Source organism: Salmo salar, chromosome ssa06 (assembly GCF_905237065.1).
Source record: "Salmo salar chromosome ssa06, Ssal_v3.1, whole genome shotgun sequence".
Taxonomy (NCBI): Eukaryota; Metazoa; Chordata; class Actinopteri; order Salmoniformes; family Salmonidae; genus Salmo; species Salmo salar.
Window position 1 is genome coordinate 33059664 of NC_059447.1, and position 26775 is coordinate 33086438.

The following is a 26775-nucleotide window of genomic DNA, read 5'->3' on the forward strand; positions in this document are numbered from 1 at the left end:
GTTACTCAGTTCAATCCGCAGCATGTTGGGCTGCGCGTCGCTGCCGAAACGGCCCCCCAATGCCTCCACTAGCGCACCGTAGTCGCCCCTCTCATCCGGGGCTAGCGTTAACAGGCATTCCGACGCCTCCTCTGCCAGGCTCAGGGCAAGCTGTAACGCTTTCGTCTCGTCAGACCACCTCCCGGCTCTAGCCAACAACTCGAATTGAGTGAAAAAAACTTCCCATTTACCTTGTCCATTGAACTTTGGTAGTTTAGCCGCTACCGTGGCTAATGGCAATAGGCCGCTGCCATCTCTGTTTACATAAGCAGGCCCTGCCATTTCCGCACCCGGTGACGTCGATATCCCCGTCGCCGTGACATCTGCTCTCGAGCGGTGTGAAGGAAAACCCGCCAGTTCTGCCATCTTGCTGACTGACAATTTAACTCCCGCCATGTGGCCCTCCAGCTCTTCTACGGCAGTCGCCGCCCGACCCTCCCGACCGGGTACCCCCGAGCCCACAACGGACACATTGTCCGACTCTTCCTTAATTTTCCGCCTCGCCCCAAGCATCATGACCGTAGATGCGAGTCACGCTAAAGCCAACCCGGCCTATACTGAACAGCTAACTCGCCTGGTCTCGATCCCGTAGTTCAAAAGCACTTCTGACGCCAATGTAATGACCCGGCTGGGTCATAAAGGGAAAAGAGACAGACTCTAGGTGTGCAGGTCAGAACACAGGTTTATTCCTAAACTGGGCTATTGTTCAGGCCACAGCCCACGCCGCTAAATGCCGAACGTACACAATTATACCATGTCGAGTTAAGGGTCACTCCCATAGGAACAGATCAAGGCCCCGAACAGAAAAAGAAAGAAGATGAGACAGTAATCCCTATTTATGCATTTCCAAATCCCGCGGGATTACCCATCATACCCCCCCAACCTTTCCCTCTGTCCTGACATATTTAACCCCTGCTAGTAGCCATGAGAACCATAACACACCCACAAACACAGAACACAATACCGGGTCGTTACAATATTTTTGTTCAGTATAAATCAAGATTGCTGCCTTGGCCTTTTTAAGAATAAGCTGTTTACCTCCATCTCTGTATCCTGTGTACAAGTAGGACTTTTATTTATTTAACCTTTATTTAACTAGGCAAGTCAGTCAAGAACAAATTCTTATTTACAATGACTGCCTACCGCGGCCAAATCTGGACGACACTGGGCCAATTGTGCGCTGCCCTATGGGACTCCGAATCATGGATTTAGAGGCTGCTTTGTTTATTTTGTTGCTAATCTTCTTTTATCAGTGGTGTGGTTTTCTACAGGTTTAATTGAAAATTAAAATGTTTTATTTGAAGTAGACTACTTTCTGTTACTTGCAAATTAAATGTGCGAACCCCGCTTATCGGACAACTGGCCATGTGAAACGAACTCGCCCAGTGTGGCTATACCAAGGAGTTTCTAAACCCAGAAGGGCAACATCGCGAGACTTCCAGGCCGGGATTTGGGTTTTGAGAAGTAAAACATTTTCTCGAAATCTGAAGGTACAACCTTGATTCGAGCCTATGTGTTAAGTAGTTTAACATGTTATTACTCCAACCTCGTGAAAGTGACAAACTGAAACGCTTTTATTTTCGTCAAAAACTATTTTACATCGAAGGAGTGCCTTTGATTTGACTGCCTGCACATGCGTAGTTAGGCGCCAGATGACCACTAAGACCCGATAACGTGTTTCTACGCATGAGCTTAGCCAGCAAACGTCGCCTAAAAGTGTGATTGGGGACAGGATAAACTATCTTCCTACTGTACTGTCTTTGGCTATATGTTTAGAGACTTGGTTAGATTCAGAAAGCACCTCTATCCTCCCATCGCTTCTGATTGGTGCTCCATGATATGCCCACGTGCGTTACATATCACTCTGACGTCACTCACATTATTTTTGGCCACGCCTTACGTTGTTATCCTATCTAGTCACAACCGTTAACTGCTTGGAAAGATTTTGACAGAAATTCACCATGCCTCTTCGAACAGCTGTCCGTTATCTTAGTGCGCCAATAAGAGATATTTTGAGACCCTCAACTACCACCTCCAACCGGGGCTGTGCAGCTATCGCGGAGGCTAGATCGGTGCTGGAGCATGAACTTGAAACGATCCGAACTGGTGGAACGTGGAAAGGAGAAAGAGTAATCACGTCCAAGCAGGGTCCTCATATCAACGTGGATGGCAGTCGTGGCGGTGAGTAGCCTGACGTTATAGTTAGGGGTCAGCTCACCAACTTTCAATTATATTGATTTGCCTACCTATGTATTGCTGTCCTTAAGTGACATGAAAAACATGGCAAAAGTTGGCACCGTGGAATTTAAGTCTAGCCTACCCACGTTGTCTAACCAGGTCGAATTTGTTGCATACAGCTAAGAGTTGTATCAAGCTAAGTTAGCTAGCAAGTTTACCTACTAGCTTAGTCTTGTTCGCCCCCATCTGAACTTCGCGGAAATTCATCTTAGCCTGGTGGTGTTGGGGTAGCTAGCTACATGACCGAGACTTGCCCTACTTGGCAACTGGAAGTTATATGTGTGCTTAGTGTTATCGTGATTTGTGGTGGCTGCTGGTGTTGCTAAACCCATATTTCTGCCACCAATGTAACTACTAAATTGTTACTGTTCACTTTTGTGTACCAGAGAAAGACTGACCCCTAGTGCTGATTTATGAATGGCTTATTGACTGCACGTCCTCTCGTGTACAGCTGGCACTCTACTGTATTTGCCAGTAAGTACACAATGGTTAGAAATCCCTCACTCATACTCCCTCCAGCAGTCATGCAAGGTCACTGTGGTAATTGTTACTGGTAAATCAAGCTTTCTCTGGCAGTTGGGTCAGTATTGTTATGGGGTGCATGTCCTCTGGAGAACTGGCTTATATATGCTTACCTATTGTTTCTCTCTCTCCCATACAGATATATTGAATTTCTGCGCAAACAACTATCTGGGCCTCTCCAGCCATCCCCAGGTAGTGGAGGCAGGGATAGAGGCCTTGAAGAAGTATGGTGCTGGGCTGAGCTCAGTGAGATTCATCTGTGGCACACAGGTAACCTAAAGACTGCTTGCTGAAGTGTTTCTGTGTGAGTTCACATTACTCTGTGGTTGTGTCTCCTCTCATTCTCGTATTACCATATGATCCACAGGATATTCACAAAGATCTGGAGCAGAAGCTGGCTCAGTTCCATGAGCGTGAGGACTGCATCCTATATGCCAGCTGTTTTGACGCCAACGCAGGGCTATTTGAGGTTTGTGATTCTTGAATACATTAACATGTGATTAACTGTTTTATACATTCTGTTGTATGGTCTGTCTTTACCGTTTCTGTGCCACTGTATTAAACAGGCCTAAAGTAGTAATGCACTCTTTTTCTACATCAGGTTCTGTTGGGCCCTGACGATGCAGTTCTTTCTGATGAGCTGAATCATGCCTCTATTATTGATGGGATCAGATTGTGTCGGGCCAAGAGGTTCAGATACAAACACATGGACCTGAATGACTTGGAGACCCAGCTGAAAGAGTCCCAGGTAAAGAGAGTTCTATACCTTCAGCCATTACACATATTTCTTAGAATATGATTGCACAGTATCTTTTTTTAATTAAGGGCTCCACTTTTCATGAAGCTTATTGTGCAGAATCCTCTTGAAATGAAGCTTGAAACCATAGTGATGGGTAAATAAAGGTTGCTGAATTGGTTTTTAGTGTTAATGGGCTGTGTTTGCGTCACTGGTCATCATGGCTCCCTGTCCCCCTCAGTCATCTCGTCTACGCCTCGTTGTCACGGATGGTGTGTTCTCCATGGATGGTGACATGGCTCCATTGAAGGGGATCTGTGACCTGGCAGAGCAGTATGGAGCCATGGTCTTCATTGACGAATGCCATGCTACAGGCTTCATGGGCCCACGAGGCAGGTGAGTGACGGTCCGGGTGGAGAGAAAAAAGGACCGATGGAGAAATTATGATAGAACTTTAATGATGTAATTATGCCTAGGAAAACTAAAAAGGATGATGGTTTCGTAGCCAATTATGTCGACCAATAGTGTTATTACATTTTGTTTGCAGAGGCACAGATGAGCTCCTGGGAGTGATGGACAGGGTTCACATTGTCAACTCTACTTTGGGAAAAGCACTGGGAGGTGCAGCTGGTAGGTTTCCCTCTGTTTTGACTCATATATGGAGTTGCATAACGGTACTGTATGTTCTCAATTCTCATGAAATGTCACTATTGACAATGTAGGCTGTGTAATTGAACTCCATAAATGGATGACAAAACTAACTTGAAAATATACATTGATACAGGGTATTTGGAAAGTATTCAGACCCCTTGACTTTTTCCACATTTTGTTGTGTTACAGCCTTATTCTAAAATAGTTTTTTTTTTTTAATACTGTAGTAAAATAATTTGATTGGACATGATTTGGAAAGGCACACACCTGTCTATATAAGGTCCCACAGTTGACATTGATTGTCAGAGCAAAAACTAAGCCATGCGGTCGAAGGAATTGTCCGTAGAGCTCGAGACAGGATTGTGTTGAGGCACAGATCTGGGGAAGGCTACCAAAAAATGTCTGCAGCATTGAAGGTCCCCAAGAACTCTGTGGCCTCCATCATTCTTAAATAGAAAATGTTTAGAACCATCAAGACTCTTCCTAGAGCTGGTCTCCTGGCCAAACTGAGCAATCAGGGGAGAAGGACCTTGGTCAGGGAGGTGACCAAGAACCTGATGGTCACTCTGACAGAGCTCCAGAGTTCCTCTGTGGAGATGGGAGAACCTTCCAGAAGGACAACCATCTCTGCAGCACTCCACCAATCAGGTCTGTATGGTAGAGTGGCCAGACGGAAGCCACTCCTCAGTAAAAAGCGCATGACAGCCCTCATGGAGTTTGCCAAAAGGCACCTAAAGACTCTCAGACCATGAGAAACAAGATTCTCTGGTCTGATGACACCAAGATTGAACTCTTTAGCGTGAATGCCAAATGTCACGTCTGGAGGAAACCTGGCACCATCCCTACGGTGAAGCATGGTGGTGGCAGCATCATGCTGTGGGGATGTTTTTCAGCGGCAGAGACTGGGAGACTTGTCAGGATCGAGGGAAAGGTAAACGGAGCAAAATACAGTGAGATCCTTGATGAAAACCTGCTCCAGAGCGCTCAGGACCTCCGACTGGATAACGACCCAAGCACACAGCCAAGACAACGCAGAAGTGGCTTTGGGACAAGTCTCTAATTGTCCTTGAGTGGCCCAGCCAGAGCCCGGACTTGAACTCGATTGAACATCTCTGGAGAGACCTGAAAATAGCTGTGCAGCGACGCTCCCCATCCAACCTGACAGAGCTTGAGAGCATCTGCAGAGTAGAATGGGAGAAACTCCCCAAACACAGGTATGCCAAGCTTGTAGCGTCATACCCAAGAAGACTCAATGTTGTAATCGCTGCCAAATATGCTTCAATAGAGTACTGAGTGAAGGGTCTGAATACTTATGTAAATGTGATATTTCAGATTTTTTTTTTGGGTGGGGGGGGCTGTAACGAAACAAAATGTGGAAAAAGTCAAGGGATCTGAATACTTTCTGAATACACTGTATAAGGTGGATATGGCTTTTCTATCTGTTTTTTCTCAGGTGGGTACACAGTGGGTCCTAAACCTCTGATTGACCTGCTGAGGCAGCGCTCTCGTCCGTACCTCTTCTCCAACTCCCTACCCCCTCCCGTCGTGGGCTGCGCTACCCGGGCTGTCGAGCTGCTCCTCACTTCCAATGAGATTGCTCAGAGTGTCGGGGACAAAACCATGAGGTGGGAATCGGGGAAGGGACTGGGGCCTCTGTTTTGGTGAATGTGGTAGACTAAGCTTATGGAACGGTTAACATAGGACCACAGACAAAAACAGATAAGCCTTTTTGTGTTGGTCTTTGTGAAAAATGCGTATGAGCAAAATCATGAATGGGACATGTTTGAAAAGAGCAATTGAATGACCTTGAGATTGACTAGTCTCTTGTGCTGAAAAAGTGACAAGATCTGTGTTTATTCTGCATTCAACACTTTTTTTGCTTGTTTCATCTCTTATCTGGACTGTGTCCTTCACAGGAGGTTGCTGGCACATTTAATTGGGGAGGATGGGCTCGTGGTAATGGCTGGAGTGGAATGGTATCAACCATTCCATTTGCTCCGTTCCAGACATTATTATGAGCTGTCCTCTGCTCAGCAGCCTCCACTGGTGTCCTTCCACACATGTTTACAGTTTCAAGAGCACTACATGTTTCCCAGAGAACCCAGTTAGCAACAATGAAAGTTGAAGGCATGATATTGTATAAGGAACAGGTGCCATTTCTGTAATGTCATTATTCTCTCCCTCTCTCGTAGGTTCAGAAACAAAATGACCGATGCTGGGTTCACCATCTCGGGCTCTGACCACCCTATCTGTCCTGTGATGCTGGGGGATGCCAGACTAGCCTCTCTGATGGCTGATGACATGCTGAAACTAGGTGAGACTGCAGTTCAGGCTGAATATGAATGGAGCACAAGCACATTTCAAGCATGATCAAACATTACAACACAATCTGTATATTGGTTTGAAATACTCTATGGATTTTTTGTCCACTCATTTTATAGAATTGAACTATTTTTGAAAAGCTTGATCAAAAATATTTCTGTGGAATTACAAATGAATGGACACACATCAACCTGTAGAGGGAGACAGTGATACACTCATTGATATTTTGTATTCAACAATTTTGTCTCACAAAATGGGAGCTGACAACAATCATAGACCTAATAGTTTATTAGCTGCAAACTACACTGCTTGAATACTAGGGCTGGAAAAAAATATTAATTTGAATCAGGGCTCCAATCTGACCTTTCTTGAAGAACCGTAGTCTTCAGTGTTATGTCTATCTAATACAAGTACCCATTATTCTGTCTCCCACAGGAGTGTATGTGATCGGGTTCTCCTACCCAGTGGTACCAAAGGGCAAAGCCAGAATCCGGGTCCAGATTTCAGCGGCCCACACTGACCAGGACATTGACCGCGCTGTGGATGCTTTCATACAGACAGGCAGGAAGCATGGAGTTGTGTCTTAAATAGAAGAACTTGCAGATCATTTTGCTGCCAATAAGCAAGTTAAAAAGACAAGCAGCTTACAGAGTTTGGACTGTGGTTACAGGTTACACAGGAGGCCTATGAATGACAGTGCGACAAAGATCATTTGTTACATACAGGGTAATGTAATACAGATGAAGCTCAATTGTGGTCAATGCTATTTGTGTTGCTTTTGTGTTGCATTTGAATGAAATAAAATACTTTTAACAAAACGTTGGTATTTTCCAATGGAGCTAGCTAGATATGGTTGTAATACTGGGTAAGCTAAAATATATTTTAAAGTCTTGTTTTTATTTAGAGCAATAAACGTGTGCTTGCATCAACAGTAACTTTGTAAACACAACGAACAGTGTTATTCCAGTTTGTTGTAACGCCACCACAATGTAATGTCCCTGGCTTGGTCATATATATATTTTTTTTATCCCTGTTCTTTTCCCGCCACAAACTCTTGCAAGTCCCACCCTTCTACAAGCGGGACACGCCTCCTGAAAAGTATTCAGCCAATCATTATCACTCGTCGATCATATCTCCCAATGGCAAAGCGTCACCGTTCGACCTCTCGGGAAAGTGACGATATTTATTTGCCGCGAAAGACTCCGCGTGGAATTTATTGTCCACAGAAGATCATTGGCGTCAATCACCAAAAACGTGCTTTTAGGATTATTGCACTTTGCGCACGCAAACATAATTTTCAGCACTTTGTAGATATAATCGGTGCATTATGTCTGGTTTCGACGACCCTGGAGTTTATTACAGTGACAGCTTCGGCGGGGGAGATGGACCCGGGGATGAAGGTGGAGTGAAACGGAGCCAGATCAAGAAACGATTCCGTGAATTTCTTCGGCAGTTCAGAGTTGGGACCGATCGCACCGGTTTCACCTATAAATACAGGTAAGATCGAGATTGTATGAAGTGCCACGAAGTCATTGTCGATGGTTACCGCCGGTTGGTGTGATGTTCCACAAATGCCCAACGTTAAGTTAGCTAACTAGCCAGTTACTGTAACGTTAGCTAACTAACTACCACTGATCACCACAATGTTCTTGAAGGAATAAAGTTTGACTCTTCAAGGTCCTGTGATTGAGTTTGTAGGTCGTTTTTGTTTGCCCTATGATTATATTCGCGTTCTGTTTTTAGCTATTTTCTATATCTTATTGTTCATGTTGTATTGTTGACCTGTTCTGCTGTGTAGAGATGACCTTAAGAGACACTACACCCTGGGGGAGTACTGGGTGGAGGTGGAGATGGAAGACCTGGCCAGCTTTGATGAGGATCTGTCAGACTGCCTGTACAAGCAGCCCTCTGAGAACCAGCCGCTGGTGAGACGATTGAATAGACTAATAACAGACAAATAATTTGAGGAGTTTTAATTGGGGCAATTGCAGGCTCAATTATTCATGGATTAGATGGATTCCTATATTTTCTGTTGCTGATCGTATCATACTGATCTTATATTCTATTTGGCAAATAATTATATCAGAAAATGATCCCTTTAAACTGAGCCCTGACATTATGATTGACAGCTGGAGGAGGCTGCCCAGGAGGTGGCTGACGAGGTGACCCGTCCCAGGCCCCTGGGAGAGGAGACAGTGCAGGAAATCCAGGTCATGCTGAAGAGTGATGCCCATCCTGCCTCCATCCGCAACCTCAAGGTAGGTCTCTGAGGATGCAATGCTGGGCCTTTCACCTTTCAGTTGGTTCATGTAGAAGGTGGCATGAAAGATGTCCCTCAATTTCCCATCCATTTAACATGCCATGACTCTGAAGTCTCCATCTCTTTCTCTCTGGTAGTCGGAGCAGGTGTCCAGGCTGGTGAAGGTCCCTGGAATCGTCATCTCTGCCACGGCTGTGAGGGCCAAGGCTACCAGGGTGTGTTTGCAGTGTCGTGGCTGTCGCGCCGTCATCAGTAACATCTCCCTGCCCCCAGGCCTGCAGGGCTACGCTCTTCCCCGAAAGTGCAACACGTGAGTGCAACCCTCTGAGTTGAGTGTTGGTGTATACTCCAGTGCATGAAAAAATGCAGTAAGTCATCGTGTGTGAAATCATCTGCTTTATCATCATGTGTGATTTCATTCTTAAACATCTCTCTCTCAGTGAGCAGGCAGGCAGGGTGAGGTGTCCTATAGATCCCTACTTCATCATTCCAGACCGTTGTGTCTGTGTGGACTTCCAGACCCTCCGTCTGCAGGAGTCTCCAGATGCTGTGCCACACGGAGAGATGCCCCGCCACCTGCAGCTCTACTGTGACAGGTAACACACACAGCATCATCTGTGTGCCTCAATATTCCAAATTAAGTACAATTAACACATGCCCAAAATACAGAATGCAAAGTGAGTCCGATGAGTACATACCACATTACAGCTCATGTTCTGCCTCCCCTCAGGTACCTGTGTGACCGTGTGGTCCCTGGGAACAGAGTGACCATCATGGGGATCTACTCCATCAAGAAGGTGGCCCAAGCTAAGGGCAAGGGCAGAGATAAAAGTGCAGGCGTGGGCATCCGCTCCTCCTACCTCCGTGTGGTGGGCATTCAGCAGGACACAGAGGGAGCAGGTAGGCACGATAAGGCCACTAGAGGTTAGATTACTTATCCAACATTATGTCCTATGTGGGGATAGTACTATAGATATAAAGCTATCTTTTTCTCTCAGGTCGCGGGGCCACAGGGTCAGTCTCCCCTCAGGAAGAGGAGGAGCTGAGAGCGTTGGCCTCCTCCCCCGACGTCTACGGCTCCCTCGCCCGTTCCCTCGCTCCTTCCATCTACGGCAGTGATGACCTGAAAAAGGCCATCGCCTGCCTGCTGTTCGGCGGCTCCAGGAAGAGGTGAGTCATAACCATTGGAAATGGCATGTAGAATCCGAATAGATTTTTGATGTGCGTACATTTCTCTCCAGTGTGTATGTATAATGACCTTTCCTGTCTCAGGCTGCCTGACGGGCTGACCCGTAGAGGAGACATCAACTTGTTAATGCTGGGAGACCCCGGTACTGCCAAGTCTCAGCTGCTCAAGTTTGTGGAGAGGTGCTCTCCCATTGGGGTAAGGATGGGCTTGATGAATATATATATGTGTGTGTATATTCCAAGATTAATTGAAAAAAATATATATTTCAGAGCAATCATGACACTCCCTCAACATAGATTTAAACCGGAATTACAAAGATGGATTCCAGAAGTTTAATTTGCTGACAATTAATTTATCAGCATGCTAGTGACCCCTATCGAAAGCGCTAACCCGTATCTTCCCTCTCTCTCCCTCTGTCAGGTGTATACCTCAGGTAAAGGCAGCAGTGCTGCTGGTCTGACGGCCTCTGTCCTGAGGGACCCCGTCACCCGTGGCTTCATCATGGAGGGAGGAGCCATGGTGCTGGCTGACGGTGGGGTGGTGTGCATCGATGAGTTTGACAAGGTAAGGAAACATGGACCGAAGTACATCAATTGCTGAATACCTGACTAGCTTGTTTGCAGACTCTTAACTGTGACTCTCCTTCCTCTCAGATGAGAGAGGATGACCGAGTAGCCATCCATGAAGCCATGGAACAACAGACCATCTCCATTGCCAAGGCTGGCATCACCACCACCCTGAACTCCCGCTGCTCGGTGCTGGCCGCTGCTAACTCTGTGTTTGGCCGTTGGGACGACACCAAGGGAGAGGACAACATCGACTTCATGCCTACCATCTTGTCCCGTTTTGACATGATCTTTATCATCAAGGACATCCACGACCATCAGAGAGACATGGTGAGGGAACACTGTGTGGCTCAGTTGGTAGAGCATGGTGTTTGCAATGCCAGGGTTGTGGGTTCGATTCCCACGGGGGACCAGTACGGAGAGAAAATGTATGAAATGTATGCATTCACTACTGGATAAGAGCGTCTGCTAAATGACTAAAATGTAAATGTAACACACTTTAGTCTGTTCTGGGTTTGTGTGTGGGGGAAGGTTAATGCACAGGGATACTGAACACGGCCCAGGCTAGCGCAGTGTTAACACTATTGACCATCTTTTCTCTCTCAGACTCTGGCCCGCCACGTGATGAACGTCCATCTCAGTGCTCATACTCAGACAGAGGGTGTGGAGGGAGAGATCACACTGGCCACACTGAAGAAGTACATTGCCTATGCCAGAACGTGAGTCTTAAGAAATCCTTTATTTCTGCAGATTTATTCTGTGTATGTTAGATTGAGTTCATGCACTCTACTTGCAGAGAAACAATACTACACACTAGTATGTACACATTGAGGGATTTGGTTTGTAACGGTCAAATGTGCCATGACAGGAAATGCGGCCCACGTCTCTCTGCGGCGGCAGCTGAAAAGCTAAAGAACAGATACGTGGTGATGAGGAGTGGAGCGAGGGAACATGAGAGGGAGAGCGACAGGAGAGCCTCCATCCCCATCACTGTCAGGTACCTATATGATACTTCACCTGCCAACATCATTACCAGTCAGGATACCGTCCATCTGCTGTGTCATAACGCTTGGTTCTCCGTGGTCCCCTGCAGGCAGCTGGAGGCGGTGGTGCGTATCTCTGAGTCCTTGGCCAAGATGAAGCTGCAGGCCGTGGCTGGAGAGGAGGAGGTGGACGAGGCCCTGCGGCTCTTCCAGGTGTCCACACTGGACGCTGCGCTGTCCGGCAGCCTCTCTGGTGTGGAGGGCTTCACCACTCAGGAGGACCAGGAGATGATTTCCCGTGTTGAGAAGCAGCTGAAGAGACGCTTTGCCATTGGCTCCCAGGTGTCCGAGCACAGCATCGTCCAGGACTTCACCAAGCAGGTCAGTTACACTAGTCTACTTTGAACATATACTGTGATGAACAGAGACGGGACCACTTGATCAATTACATGAAAGTACTTTGGGCATTGGAACGTTTGGCCCTTTGTCTATATGATTCAGTGCTGTCCTCAGTTGGCCTACGTGTTGCCCTGTAGCCTGTTTACCTGTCCACTGACCAGAATCTCTCTCTACCCTCTCCCATATACAGAAGTATCCAGAGCAGGCCATCTACAAGGTCCTTCACCTGATGATGAGGAGGGGAGAGCTGCAGCACCGCATGCAGAGGAAGGTGCTCTACAGAGTCAAGTAGTCTCTCAAAAAGATGCACACGCACAAAGGTTAAGTCACGATGGGCTTTGTAAATAGGAGAAGGGACAGGCGTCTCCTCAATTCACTCTTCCTCACAAGCCAGTGGACATCTTCATGAAGTCACGTCGATACGTCTTCATCCTAGACCGTGGTCCGCCTACAGAGCCACTGATGTCTACCTTTTCATGTGTTGCTTTGCCAAGTTCAGCCAACAGTTATTTGCTGTTCTATTGCTCTCATAAGTATTTTGGTGTCTATTATTTTTAGTCTAAACAAATGATGTTATGGAGGCAATTTGGATGAACTGTATTGTTGAATTGTTTGGGGTAAGAAAAGTGATATGAGAATGCCCTAAAGATTGTTAACGTTAAATCATTAATTGTGTAAGGTATTGAAAATAAAAAGCAAACTTCTTTATTTAGACATTTCTAATGTTGAAATGGTGTGCATAATCTTTAATGAAACATACTATGTACACAGAATTGCAATTAATACAGCATGTCAATTTTCATTGTAAGATTGCCTTAAGCATTTAAAAAAGTACAGTCATGACAAAGTGCTGTAAGTGCACACACCCTTAGGTGGTCATGATTACTGAAGTGATTCTGTCAACTACATAAACATTATTTAAGGACTTAATTCAAGGCTTTAGAATACATAGATACCCATCCCGACTGTTGCTAAAGCAACACAAATACCCAGTGACAACTGCACGATGGACAAAGAGGGGATGATAGCTGACGTCTTGGCCTTTTCTTGGTCCCCTGCAAAAGCAAAATAATACCTTTTTATAACACAAGGCGGGTGAAAGATCACATTTCCAATCAGCATATGAGCTTGTACTTACCATAGGCTTCCTCTGTGACACTCAACATTTTCTGTAGATCATTGAAGACCTGTACGAGAAATAAGACCGGATGTCTTCATTGAACAAGACGTACACAATAAGAAGTTCACACTGCATCGTTCACTAGACCTTCCCAGTTTCACTTCCTCTGCACAGTTATGTTTAGCTAGTTTTAATGTCACATGCACAAGTATAGTGAAATGCCTTTCTTGTAAACCCAACAATGCAGTAATCAATAAGAATATAATATGAAAAATAACAAAGAACAAAAACACGAGAGAAAGTAATAAGAACACGAGAAGCATACTATATACAGGATCAGTCAGATCCAGAACCATATTTAAAATGTGGATGGATACTGGAGTGATATCGGTAGATATGTGTAGGTATATATGATAAACAGAGTAGCAGCACTGTAATTGATGATTGTATGTGAGTGCGTGTGTGTAGAGTCAGTATAAATGTATGTGCATATTATTTGTAAGTGAGCAAATTATGGAGTGAGTGTTTGTGTCTGTGTTGGAGTAGCAGTGTGTGAGTGTCCATAGAGACAGTGCAAAAATAAAATACAAGGGTCAACTCAGTCTGTGTAGCCATTTTGTTAGCTATTTAGTTAGCTATTTAGCAGTCTTATGGCTTGGGTTTAGAAGCTGTTTAGGAGCCTGTTGGATGCACCGTTACCGCTTGCAGTGCGGAAGCAGAGAGAACGGTATAGGACTTGGGTGGCTGGAGTCTAACGATTTTCCTGGCCCTCCTTTCACACTGCCTGATATAGAGGTCCTGAATGGCAGGGAACTCGGCCTCAGTGACGTACTGGGCTGTCCGCACCAACTTCTGTAGCGCCATGCTTGCCATGCCAAGCAGTGATGCAGCCAGTCAAGATGCTCTCAATGGTACAGCTGTATAACTTTTCATAGTGACCTTTCGTTACTGTATTAGTTCCCATAACCTATATTCTTACCCAGTTTGCTTCCACCCTTCCTCCCTCTTCCCTTTCACTCACCTGGATGTTGAGTTCGAAGGCCATGATAGCCTCCTCCAGCACCCCCTCCCTCTCCTCCTTGGTCAGCTCGATGCTGTTCATTCTGCTCCTGTACAGCTGCTTGAAGCGGTTAGGGCTTGACACTCCGGGGAAGGAGAAAAACGACAGTCCCTCTCCGCTGCTTAACCCAATTGATTTCTGGGTAATCTTCCCCAAAATTTGTCCTCCTGACAGGTCACCTAGGTAACGGGTGTAGGCGTGGGCCACCAGCAATTTAGGATTGCCTTCACCAATCTGGAGAGGGAGACAAGTAAATTGTTATTACTAAGCAGGTACACAATTAAGATAGTGTGCCTACCCTGCATGTTGGTATATCTATAGCCTGTACCTTGCGAAGTCTCTGTGTATATCTGTGTGTTGCAGCAGGAATGATGACTCTCTTTCGCCACTCCTGTCCAAAGAAGTGTTCCAGATCTCTCTCTAGTGTCTCCAGTCGGGCCAGTTCCTGGGGGAAGTATATCGGTGCGACACCTGGGTGGGAAGCATTTCTGTCCATCTCCTCTTCCAGTGCTTTGTAGATCTCGTAGAGGGAACACAGAAGAAGCTGCCATGGAAAAGAGGGGTTACAGATTAATACTTAGTGCACAGTGAGTGCTCATTTTCCATGACTATGTAGAAAGTTAAACAAAATACATTCTAGGTAGTTCATATTATGAAAACCACTGTAAATTATTTTGGCAAGTGGTTTTTAATTAACTCTCAGATTGGCTTTTCTCACCTTGTACTGCGGAAGAGTTATCTGTCCCTTCTGATAGCTCAGCATCAGTTGGGTGTTTTCTGCCCTGACATGGATCTCTTTAGTCGCTGCTTTTATCTGTTCTGACAAATCACTGAGGAGAGATGGAGGACATCCTGATTTACCCGAGTACAGTAAATGTGAGCACAGAGTTTGCAGTTAGTAATTGTGTTCTGTATGTTCAATACCTTTACCTTTCCATATATCAGCCCTGACCTGGTCTGAAATACAATAATCTAGTCAACATATCAACCGTTCATTACAAAAGGACTGTACCTGCCAGGGTTCTGCATATCATCTTTCCGTGCTGAGTTGACTGTCTCCATGTCTGTAATCCAGAATTTTTTATATGGTGGTTATAACATTATTACCCAAATGTGACCAACTGTTACAGTTTATTAAGAAACAAGTCAGTGAAAGAGTTGATCATTTACCTGTGGGGTAGTTCCTTGTTGATGTCTTGTTATACAGCTGGTAAACAAAAGCTGCCTCCTCAAACGAGTTTAGAGTTGCTGTGTCCTCTTTGACCTGTGAGCCAGTCTTTATATTTGACTCCCTCGCCTTCTCTCCCGATGTTTCTCAGCTAAATCAAATGGGAAGTGAGAGTGTTGTCTCATTTCCCTTATGCTGAAGCTTAACATGACAGGGCAGATTTACCAGTGAGGGGAGAGCATGAGTGAGCAGATGGAATGGTAGAAATCATTAAACATAGAGTCACATGAACCACAGGCAGTGAGTGTGTTCCTTCTGCTATTGAGGGAGAGTATGTTGACTACAGGTGAGAACAAAGTTATAAACACTGAGTGTACAAAACATTACGAACACCTTCCTAATATTGAGTTGCACCCCCTTTTGCCCTCAGAACAGCCTCAATTCTACAAGGTGTTGAAAGCGTTCCACAGGGATGCTGGCCCATGTTGATTCCAATGCTTTCCACAGTTGTGTCAAGTTGGCTGGATGTCCTTTGGGTGGAGGACCCTTCTTGATACACACAGGAAACTGTTGAGTGTGAAAAACCCAGCAGTGTTGCAGTTCTTGACACACTCAAACTGGTGCGCATGGCACCTACTACCATACCCCGTTCAAAGGCACGTAAAACTTTTGTCTTGCGCATTCCCCATCTGAATGGCGTACATAAACTCTCCTTCTTTAACCTGTCTCCTCCCCTTCATCTACACCGATTGAAGTGGATTTAACAGGTAATATCAATAAGCGATCATAGCTTTCACCTGGAATGTCATGTTTCTAATGTTTTGTGCTCTCAGTGTATGTACCTTTTAGTTTTCTGAAGATGAATCAGAATAACAAGAGTGATTCAATATGCTGACTTAACTGCAGGCAGGACCCAATGGTTAAATTAATCCAATTTAATCTCTCCCATTGTGTTCGTTGAACTTTGTGTTGGTACAAAGTTTCAGCCACAAATGACTAACTGCAGGTCAAAATTCATTTCAGGGGAATACATTGTAAACTCTTGTCCTCAACATATGATTTACCTTACATTTGTCTATTATCCATCTATTGATCTATTACCAATCTATAGATAACCTGATTCAACAGGTTTCAACAAAATAGAGAAGAGGGATACCATGACTCGACATAAATGTATGTTGCAGTTGTAGAAGGCAAAAATAAGAGCAATTTCTAGGCATGAGAATTTTATGAATAGTTAATTGTGTTTATGATAATATAATAATATGCATGCTATGTTTCACTTAATTAACATTTTATAATGATTAGTATGTCTTTCACCAAAACATTATCAAACTACTACAATTATCTCAAAATCTCAAAAATTGCAACATTACAAAGTTTATAACACTGTAATAAAGAAGGTCAAATGTGTTACTTTGGCTACATGATACTTTTGTATTAAAAGCATGGAACACTTCTACTACATCGCTTTAAGTATTATCACGCCCTCTATTTTACACACAAGCTCTTATTGGCCAGAATAGAGCAACGTTTATTGGTCAGAATACTGAGGTATGCTGGAGTGTCCTGTCAAGGGATGTAGCTCCGTTATGAAATTCAGACTATAGGTTGTTGGAGAGTTTTATTTACAGACCAAATGCAAAATGATATGGGATTAGATGAGAGGGAACCACTGCAGTGAAAGGTAAAACATCCTACTTTAATAGATATGCTGTGTATTTTGTGCTCGTGGAGCGCTTCTCAACCAGCGGTCTAGTGCAGCTGCATCTCCTCATCTCGAGTTATGATGTGGGGCCAGAGTTTCAAGGCGAGCACGGGGATACACCCCATGAAGGCCCGCTATTGTCGTACTTTCTCTGTTCTTCCACTCATTTGAACAATGCTATCTGATATGTCATTTCAATTGACCATCTTATGTTGGTAAAGCCATTGAAAAGAGTTGCATAACTTTGGCAATAATATGGTTGCTGCTTGTCAGTGGATATTTTCAGATTGCAGCTTTCAAAACTTAAATTTGCTGTTGATTATTGTCACCAGGGTATTGCAATGACCTTCACTAAACCCACTCTCCCACCATTAAATGCCTTCATTGCCTTTTACTCATTCATAGGTCATGGATTCCCCTATCCTTCTTCTACTAGCCCTCCTGGTCGCCCTGGTCCAATGTTTTCCTGATGACTACCACAGTCACAACAGCACCCGTCACCATGACTACTGTGTGCATGGAGCCCGGCCGCGGGCCTTCAGATGGGTCACTTTCTCTCCAAGAGTCAGACAGATTACATCATCTTGGAGAGGAACTCAGGGCCAGGGAGCTTCTTCAATATGTGAGTGGCTCTGTAGTAATGGGTGTGGACTATATCGGGTATTGCACTTGCTGAATCAATTTTCCAACTCAGCAAAGTATTTTGTGACAGTGAAACAATGATGCAACTTTCTCTATTGCCCTGCTCATAGAAATATGTCCTGACCTACACCATGTACATGAACATGTGTTGTATCTCATGGATGTTTTTTTTCTCCCTTTAAAGATACCCTCGACACAGGAAACTCATCAGCATCAACAAGATCTACACAGGGAGGCGGAACCGCAAGTTCAACCTTCGTCACGATTGGAACTCCCTCCTGAGTGACAGGCCCGACCTGCTGCTTCAGCGAGTCAGCCGGGAGCTCTACCCAGACGCAGACTCATTTCCCGCTACCTCTCTATGTATGTGAAGGAGCTGGGGCTGAAGGTCCAGTATGGGGTGGACATCGGGACGATCAGGGCCTCAGAGTCTGAATCTCCTAGAGGCAGGGGATACATACTGACTGACCAGCATGGACTGGACTATACATGCAGGTACTGTGTTATATCTATACACATATCTAATGTAAAAGGTTGGAAATATGGAACAATTCTCCACTGTGCATACCATTAAAGAGATGATTCTCTCTCTCTCTGTCTCTCTTACCCACAGAGTCCTCCTGGTGTCCACAGGACTGTGGGATCCTCAGAAGGTCCAGTTTGAGGGCTCAGATCTGGTGGAGGGCTATGAGTCCATCCCTGTGGACCCAGAGGAGTATAAGGACCAGGCCGTGCTGATCCTGGGTAAGGGGAACTCAGCATTTGAAACAGCTCAGAGCATCCTGGGTCGGGCCAGCCGGATCCATCTCTACAGCCCGAGCCCGGTCCGCCTAGCCTGGCAGACACACTACGTCGGAGACCTCAGGTACTGAGAGGCATCATCAGGTTTTGACCGATATTGGCCTCCTACCAATTGTTCTTTCTTTTGTTTCACTGATTTAGTACTCCTGCAGCAGTGTTTTAGATCGGAGTATGTTGCTATCCGCTTAGCATCATCTGTTCATATCAAAGTGAACTATTTCCTCTCTTCCACAGAGCTGTGAACAATGAGCTGCTAGACACGTACCAGCTAAAGTCCCTTGATGGGCTGGTGGAGGGAGGCCTTGAGGACATTGCTATCATCAGAAATGGAGAGGATGCAAAGAAGCGCTCAGGCAGAAAGCAGAAGTGCAGATCCAGTGGGCAGGAAAAGCGTGGCAAGTTGTTCCTTACTCTAGCTGAGCTACTGGACAGTTCGGATGGGAAGAACAGTTCAAAGGTCACAGCGACAAACCTACCTGTGTACCACAATGACAACTTCTCTCTCCGCCAGCCATATGATCGTGTGATCCGCTGCCTGGGGTTCCGGTTCAACTTCAGCATCTTTGATGGGTATGTAAATGATCATTTTAAAGTGACATGTCTTTACATAATGCGTAAAGAGTTCTGTTAAAGTTATTGTTTTCTATGGAAGTGGTGGATCTTCTGTTTTACCATTTTCATTGGAAAAGCCGTGCTGTTTCAGTCAGATAATGTCAGTCTGTCCTAATGATTCCATTAATCTCTCCAGCTCGGCCCGCCCACCAAGCAGTGAGGGTGCCAGGGGGCGGTTGCCAGGGGTGACAGCCTGGTACGAGGGGCGGGGAACCCCAGACCTTTTTGTTCTGGGGACGGCTGCCCACTCAAGAGACTATCGCTCTTCTGCAGGGGGGTTCATCCATGGCTTCCGATACACAGGTAACCATTCAAACTGCTGGTATTACAACGTAGACAAGAGTAAATCTGACTTCTGTATAGTTAGTAACTGCCTGTAAAGGGGGGGAAACTTTGAAATTACAAATTTGTCTATAAAATAATGTTTTTATAGACAAAATGTGTTTGTTTTTTTACTATTTATTGTTGTAACTTTGTTATGTGTTCCACCCTAGTGCGTGCTGTACATAGAGTCCTTGAGCTGCGTTACCATAGCAACTCCTGGCTAGCAATCAAACTGTCAATCAGTCAGCTGCAGTCCTGGCTGTTGAGGAGGGTCAATGAGGCCTCCGGACCGTACCAAATGTTTGGGGTACTTGGAGACATCATTTTACTAAGAGGGTAAGTAGTGCTGAACCCCTGTGCACATTTTTCTTCATGATTATTGTCCCTCATGGTAATTTACCTTTCTCTACAATCTCACATTGATTGATTGCCTATAGATATCCCGATTTATGTTCACTAAGGCTGTGTTTACACAGGCAGCCAAATTCGGATAATTTTTTTTATCAATCTGTATTTTGACCAATCTGAGCAGCTCTGAAAACGATCTGATGTGAAAAGATCTGATGTGATTGGTAAAAATACCAATTTGTGTAAAAAAGGTCAGAATTGGGATGCCTGTGTAAACGCAGCCTAAATTAATGCATTTGTGAACCAGTTTAACTTTGAATAATCTTCTCCTTTCATGTCAGCTGTCACTGTGAGTATCTGGAGGAGTTTTCCCTCCAGGCCCTGCCCCAGTTCTCTTCTCTGTCTGGCCACCAGCTCTCCAAGCATGGGCTGCTGGTTCTGGTTCTACAGTACGGGCTGAACCGCACAGACTCACTGGGCCCAGGCAGGGCAGAGTCAGAGTGGACCCGTGCTTAGAGGTCCAACTTCCTCCACCCTGTTCTATACTACTACGACACTGGTGAGTGTGAGAATGTTAAAAACCTTATGAAGAGTACAAAACAGTTTGGCCTTATGGTTGTGTTAAAGACTAAGTTAAGTAATGACATTCAAATGAAGAGTATGTCTGTGTATAGTACAAGGCATCTTTGTGGTATGACGCCAGCACTCAAACCTACATATGTATGTAAAAACAAATACATGTTATTCTTTCATTTGTCTGCCATCCTTAACAGAGAGGGACATGAGACACCGTCCTGTTGGCTGGCCACTGCCACGGCCCAAGGCAGTGCATCACATGATCGAGGACTTCTTGACTGAGTGGGATGGGCCCATCTCCCACAGCCAGCCATTGCGGCGCTTCCTGGAACACTGTCTCCACACTGACCTCAGGGCCTTCTATGCAGGTAGAGCATGTCCTCAACTGATCCCTCATTACAACACCTTATTATACTAGGGTATATATGCCCTTAGGATATGTCCTTTATATTTCCATATACAGTACCTCCTACTCATCTTTTTATATCACACATGATTTGTTTGTTCACTTGTCACATACTTTCATACAGGATCTGTGTTATTACTGTTTTATTACTGTTTCATTACAGTTCTGCCCACTCAGTTAATGAGACATTTTATTACTTGATTACTGTTTTACAATGTGTAAAACTGAACTTGTTTCTTTTCCCCAGAGTCATGCTTCCGCTTTTCCCTTACCAATCGAAAGCCACCCCTGTTTTGTCGTCAGGGATACCTGAGGAAGCATGGGGTTGTTAGGAATAGTCAGCTGTGGCAGCATGCCCATGAAGCTGGGCTAATGCCTGGAGGACAGGACTCTGCATCCCCAGACACAGACCCAGCGTTCCCTGATTACTTTACACGAGCTGGAGCCTCAGTGTCCTCTGCAATAAACCTTGACTTCTGGTTGTTTACCCAAGGATCCCAAAACTAAGCCTATGACAGTTTTGATGTCCCAAGACATTCTCTACCTCCCATTATAATGTCCATGAATATATACAGTATATACAGAGTCTACAAAACATTAAGAACACCTTCCTAATATTGAGTTGCACCCCCCTCACTCCCCCTCCCACTCCCTCTTTTGCCCTCAGAACAGCCTCAATTTGTCGGGGCATGGACTCTATAAGGTGTTGAAAGCATTCCACAGGGATGCTGGCCCATGTTGACTCCAATGCTTCCTACAGTTGTGTCAAGTTGGCTAGATATCCTTTGGGTGGTTGACCATTCTTGATACACCCAGGAAACTGTTGGGTGTGAAAAACCCAGCAGTGTTGCAGTTATTGACACAAACCAGTGCGCCTGGTACCTACTACCATACCCCGTTCAAAGGCACTTAAATCTTTTGTCTTGCCCATTCATCTTCTGAATGGAACACATACACAATCCATGTCTCAATGCTTAAAAATCCTTCTTTAACCTGTCTCCTCCCCTTCATCTACACTGATTAAAGTGGGTTTAACAAGTGACACCAATAAGTGTGTCATGGAAAGAGCAGGTGTTCTTAATGTTTTGTACACTCAGTTTGTATGTACAGTACCAGTCAAAAGTTTGGACACACCTACTCATTCCAGGGTTTTTCTTAATTTTTTACTATTTTCTAAATTTTACAATAATAGGGAAGACATCAAAACTATGAAATAACACATGGAATCATGTAGTAACCAAACATTTGTTAAACAAATCAAAATATATTTTATATTTCAGATTCTTCAAAGTAGCCACCCTTTGCCTTGATGACAGCTTTGCACACTCTTGGCATTCTTTCAGCCAGCTTCATGAGGTAGTCACCTGGAATGCATTTCAATTAACAGGTGTGCCTTGTTAAAGGTTAATTTGTGGGATTTCTTTGCTTAATGCATTTGAGCCAATCAGTTGTGTTGTGACAAGGTATGGTTGGTATAGAAGATAGCCCTATTTGGTAAAAGACCAAGTCCATATTATGGCAAGAACAGGTCAAATAAGCAAATTACAGTCCATCGTTACTTTAAGACATGAAGGTCAGTCAATATGGAACATATCAAGAACTTTGAAAGTTTCTTGAAGTGCAGTCGCAAAAACCAAGAGCTATGATGAAACTGGCTCTCATGTGGACCATCACAGGGAAGGAAGACCCAGAGTTATCTCTGCTGCAGAGGATAAGTTAATTAGATTTACCATCCTCAGAAATCGGCAATTAACTGCACCTCAGATTGCAGCCCAAGTAAATGCTTCACAGAGTTCAAGTAACAGACTCATCTCGACATCAACTGTTCAGAGTAGACTGTGTGAATCAGGCCATTGTCGAATTGCTGCACAGAAACCACTACTAAAGGACACCAATAGGAAGAAGACACTTGCTTGGACCAAGAAACACGAGCAATGGACATTAGACTGGTGGAAATCTGTACTTTGGTCTGATTTGGAGATTTTTGGTTCCAACTGCCGTGTCTTTGTGAGACGCAGAGTAGGTGAACGGATGATCTCCGCATGTGTGGTTCCCACCATGAAGCATGGAGGAGGAGGTATGATGGTGCGGGGGTGCTTTGCTGGTGACACTGTCAGTGATTTATTTTCGAATTCAAGGCCCACTTAACCAGCATGGCTACCACAGCATTCTGCAGCGATACACCATCCCATCTGATTTGCACTTAGTGGGACTATCGTTTGTTTTTTAACAGGACAATGACCAAAAACACACCTCCAGGCTGTGTAAGGGCTATTTGACCAAGAAGAAGAGTGACGGAGTGCTGCATAAGATGACCTGGCCTCCACAATCAGCCGACCTCAACCCAATTGAGATGGTTTGGGATGAGTTAGATAGGAGAGTGAAGGAAAAGCAGCCAACAAGTGCTCAGCATATGTGGGAACTCCTTCTAGACTGTTGGAAAAGCATTCCAGGTGACTACCTCATGAAGCTGGTTGAGAGAATGCCCAGAGTGTGCAAAGCTGTCATCAAGGCAAAGGGGGGCTACTTTGAAGAATCTAAAATCTATTTTTATATTTGTAGCACTTTTTTGGTTACTACATGACTCCATATGTGTTATTTCATAGTTTTCATGTCTTCACTATTATTGTACAATGTAGAAAATAGTAAAAATAAAGAAAAACCCTTGAATGAGTAGGTGTCCAAACTTTGACTATATATTCCAAATATTTTGGTTGAACAACCATCCTGATTCCTCCTGAGAGTTGACTGCTTATCCCATTTTATTCCTTAAATCATATTTATATATTACACTAAATTGTGGCATGTTTTATATGATGGAACTTTAGACTTGAATGTGTGTACAACATTATGGGTGATGTTGGGTTTTAATTACATTGTGATCTATGAATTATGCATTATTTATTTTTTTATACTATTTGTGTAGGCCTACTACTGTTATTTATCTGATAACTTTATTTTCTGTTGTAACAGATGTAAGACATTAAAGAGAGAGAACATAATGCTCAGATGTTTCCATGTTTTTGAAGTATTATACAGCATACACGGTTATGTGCAAATAATATTTCTAGAATTTCTTCACTCTAAATTGTATCTGTTTTCAAGATTTCTTGAGTGTAACAGCATCCATGATTTTATTCATAATATCAAATTTGATGAAAGATATTCAATGTTCCTTGCTATCCGGGATCCTTGGGACGACGAGGGTTAAGGTTATGGTCCCAAGGAGCTCACGTAGAACTAACCCGGTATTGAATACGGCAGCACACATCCCGCCTGTCCTGCTTGCTCATTTGCTTCTTTTGCACGGGGGTGGGTGCTTTGTTTCGAGAGAACGAACAACGTAGTCTCTGATTGGTAAAAATCATTGTCAACGTTTCTCTTTACAATAGGACCGCCTTTTACTGCTTGTTCTCGTGATAATTGAAATTATGAAACAGGAGACATTTTGGTTCTTGTCACAGGGACGGATCTTGAATTCAAAGCATGATCATATGAGCCACAATGGTAAATATGCGTAGAATCGTTTCTGTATTGATGTTCTAGAGCCAGCGATGTCAACGGAGTAAATAAACGACGTATTCAAAGTTGCAAGTCAGTTCATCAACATAAATGACTCGTTTCGTAGCTCCTAGCACTGGCTTGCGAACGAGGTTCATTTTGAAGAGAGAAACACCAAAATACATTTCCACATGAGTCTGTGAACATGGACGGGTGGAGTCCAATTGTTGCAACAGCTTCTGACGATGAACGTTCAAGCTCCGAGGGTGAATACACGGTGGAGACTGGACCAAAAGAAGCGGAGGAGAAAGAGGGTGAACTAAAGATAAATGATGAGAGGATGGATGGAGGTGCTACTGAGGGATTTGGGATGACTGGTTTTGGAGAGGGCACCGTGAGATTGAGTCGTACAGGACAGACCGCTGAACAAGAACTTCGGTACCTCCACTTGCTATGGGAACCTAGTCGAGTTGGATCAGGGGCGGGTGTGGCGAGCAGCAAACCCGGGAAGGTGACAGGGTGTAGAGCGAGGCGACAAGGGAGAGCCCGGCGAAATGTGGGGCCCATTGGAAAAGATATTTATGGTACAGAAATTCCACACTCAAAATTGGAGAGAAAAAATAGTGTTGATGGAGAGAGTTCGCCGTGAATTCCACACCCAATCATGAGGTGTGAATAGTGTAAAGCTGTCTGAATGTTGCAGAGGGACTGGGATGTCATGCAAGGCATCTGCCTATGGCTCTTGAACTTTGACAAACGTATCATCAGTATGCATTATACTAGCCTAATACATCAGACGGTGATAGGCATGTCAACACTCAAAGCACAGAGTTTAGCATTCTACCTGATTACCTAACCTGTGGCTTGTTTGTTCATTCTCTCTAGCGGTGAGGAGGTTTCGAGAGGCTGCCAATGGCAACGACATTGATACAGGTAGGCACTGAAGAGAACTACTGGAACATCAACTACTGTGAGACTCAACAAGACTAAGTAATATATGGTATGTCTTTCAGGTGTTTAATGTTTCTGTCTCTTTTTTTATCCAGTGCGCAGGCTTCTTCTAGAAGACATAGACCCTTGTGCAGCAGATGACAAAGGAAGAACAGCCCTCCACTTCTCCTCCTGTAATGGCAACGAGAGCATCGGTAAGTCAAAGTGTGAAGTGCAAGGGGCTCATGATTCATTACTCAACAGTAATGACATTGTTATGAACTGATAATAATCACAGCAGCATTACTGTGAACAGATGATTAACTTATCCCCTTCCTTCCAGTGCAACTTCTTCTGAGCTACGGCGCTGACCCTAACCAGCGGGATGGCCTTGGGAACACCCCTCTCCATCTGGGTAAGAACAACACATGGCACCGAAAGTATAGCATTTAGTTCAGGGATGTACAACATTGCTACTTTAGGTCCCAATGGCAGAAAAGTAAAAGATGAACATTTTATTTTGATTTAACTTTTCCATGTCTGAAAAATGTATATTTTCCACAATCTTTCCACTTCTGCAGCGGCCTGTACCAACCACGTGCCTGTAATCACGACATTGCTGAGAGGAGGTGAGATGCCAAACTGTATGAACACACATGGACATTCATACTGTACACCTGCTAAGGGTAACTTGTTAATTTAGTTTTTCTGTTCAGGAGCACGTGTGGATGCCCTAGACCGAGCAGGAAGGACCCCCCTGCACCTGGCACGCTCCAAACTCAACATCCTGCAGGAAGGAGACTCAAGGAGTATAGAAACTCTTAGAGGGGAGGTCACACAGGTAATAAGGGGTTATTACAACAGCACTATGTAAACATTAGTATACCAACATTTATTTGGTGCAGTCTGAAATTCTCTCTCTCCATGGCTCTGTAGATCATTCAGATGCTGAGGGAGTACCTGAATGTGATGGGACAGAGTGAGGCCAGAGAGAGACTGGATCATATCTCAACACAGCTGCAGCACACACGCACCAAAGAACAGGTAAGACACATTTGTGTTTAACTCACTCTCTCTCTCACACACACACACACACACACACACACACACACACACACACACACACACACACACACACACCTGATTTTTGGTATCATTCTTATTACAAGAATGAATGAGTCTTCATAGGTGACAATTATGGCTTCTCTTCTGTTTCAGGTTGATGAGGTAACCGACTTGCTGGCCAGCTTCACGTCACTCAGTCTACAGAAGCAGAATTTGGGGGATAGGTAGAGGGGGCTCTCTTTGTGGATACATTCTTCTGTTTACGGCAGAGTAATGGGCATACTACTGTGATAAAGTAAATAAAAAATATCTTTATGAACTCATTACCCTTGACTGTTATGTTGGTCTTCCTCTCAGCATCTTTGTGTCACTGCCTTTTTTCTGTTGCCTTGCATGTGTTGTACATGAATGTTTACTGTAAAAAATTAATCATGGTCGTTGTTGTAAATGGTTGTAACAATCTGAGTTAATGGATTAATAAAATGTTTGGAAATATTTGTTGCCTCTGTTTTATAAGAAAAGGCGGTGTAACATCAATATGCATTGTCAGTTAATGTAGTTATCATTATCCATTCATAGAATTAATACATGAAAAGTAATTGTTACATA

The 26775-nt window shown here is 44.4% G+C and overlaps 4 protein-coding genes and 1 pseudogene across 5 annotated transcripts; 4 read left to right on the plus strand and 1 right to left on the minus strand.

Annotated features, from left to right (window-relative positions):
• Positions 1–1892: 1892 nt before the first annotated feature.
• gcat (glycine C-acetyltransferase) lies at positions 1893–7457 on the plus strand. Its single transcript, XM_014203534.2, has 9 exons — positions 1893–2220; positions 2939–3069; positions 3167–3268; positions 3401–3547; positions 3777–3931; positions 4083–4165; positions 5640–5811; positions 6379–6500; positions 6944–7457. The coding sequence occupies exons 1-9, from the start codon at positions 2001–2003 to the stop codon at positions 7093–7095; spliced, it is 1284 nt and encodes a 427-aa protein (XP_014059009.1). The 5' UTR covers positions 1893–2000; the 3' UTR covers positions 7096–7457.
• Positions 7458–7672: 215 nt separating this feature from the next.
• LOC106607002 (DNA replication licensing factor mcm5) lies at positions 7673–12617 on the plus strand. The gene is made up of 14 exons (XM_014203533.2): positions 7673–8005; positions 8307–8433; positions 8638–8766; positions 8906–9078; positions 9209–9364; positions 9499–9668; positions 9767–9938; positions 10041–10152; positions 10378–10521; positions 10611–10853; positions 11130–11242; positions 11392–11520; positions 11617–11887; positions 12096–12617. Exons 1-14 carry the CDS (start codon positions 7836–7838, stop codon positions 12195–12197), a joined length of 2211 nt encoding a protein of 736 aa, XP_014059008.1. The 5' UTR covers positions 7673–7835; the 3' UTR covers positions 12198–12617.
• On the minus strand, positions 12588–15492 carry LOC106607056 (heme oxygenase). Its single transcript, XM_014203617.2, has 7 exons — positions 15256–15492; positions 15098–15149; positions 14804–14915; positions 14414–14629; positions 14047–14319; positions 13044–13092; positions 12588–12960 (listed from the first exon to the last, which is right to left on the minus strand). The coding sequence occupies exons 2-7, from the start codon at positions 15145–15147 to the stop codon at positions 12845–12847; spliced, it is 816 nt and encodes a 271-aa protein (XP_014059092.1). The 5' UTR covers positions 15148–15149; positions 15256–15492; the 3' UTR covers positions 12588–12844.
• Positions 15493–17369: 1877 nt separating this feature from the next.
• LOC106607068 (FAD-dependent oxidoreductase domain-containing protein 2-like) lies at positions 17370–21298 on the plus strand (annotated as a pseudogene).
• Positions 21299–24087: 2789 nt separating this feature from the next.
• LOC106607054 (ankyrin repeat domain-containing protein 54) lies at positions 24088–26661 on the plus strand. Of its 2 annotated transcripts, none has more exons than XM_045720326.1 (8): positions 24088–24177; positions 25057–25104; positions 25218–25316; positions 25445–25516; positions 25683–25730; positions 25818–25942; positions 26038–26145; positions 26320–26661. In XM_045720326.1, the coding sequence occupies exons 1-8, from the start codon at positions 24102–24104 to the stop codon at positions 26392–26394; spliced, it is 651 nt and encodes a 216-aa protein (XP_045576282.1). In that variant the 5' UTR covers positions 24088–24101; the 3' UTR covers positions 26395–26661. The 2 variants fall into 2 exon arrangements, with proteins under 2 accessions (XP_045576282.1, XP_014059090.2); XM_014203615.2 differs by having other exon boundaries at positions 24109–24755.
• Positions 26662–26775: the final 114 nt, after the last annotated feature.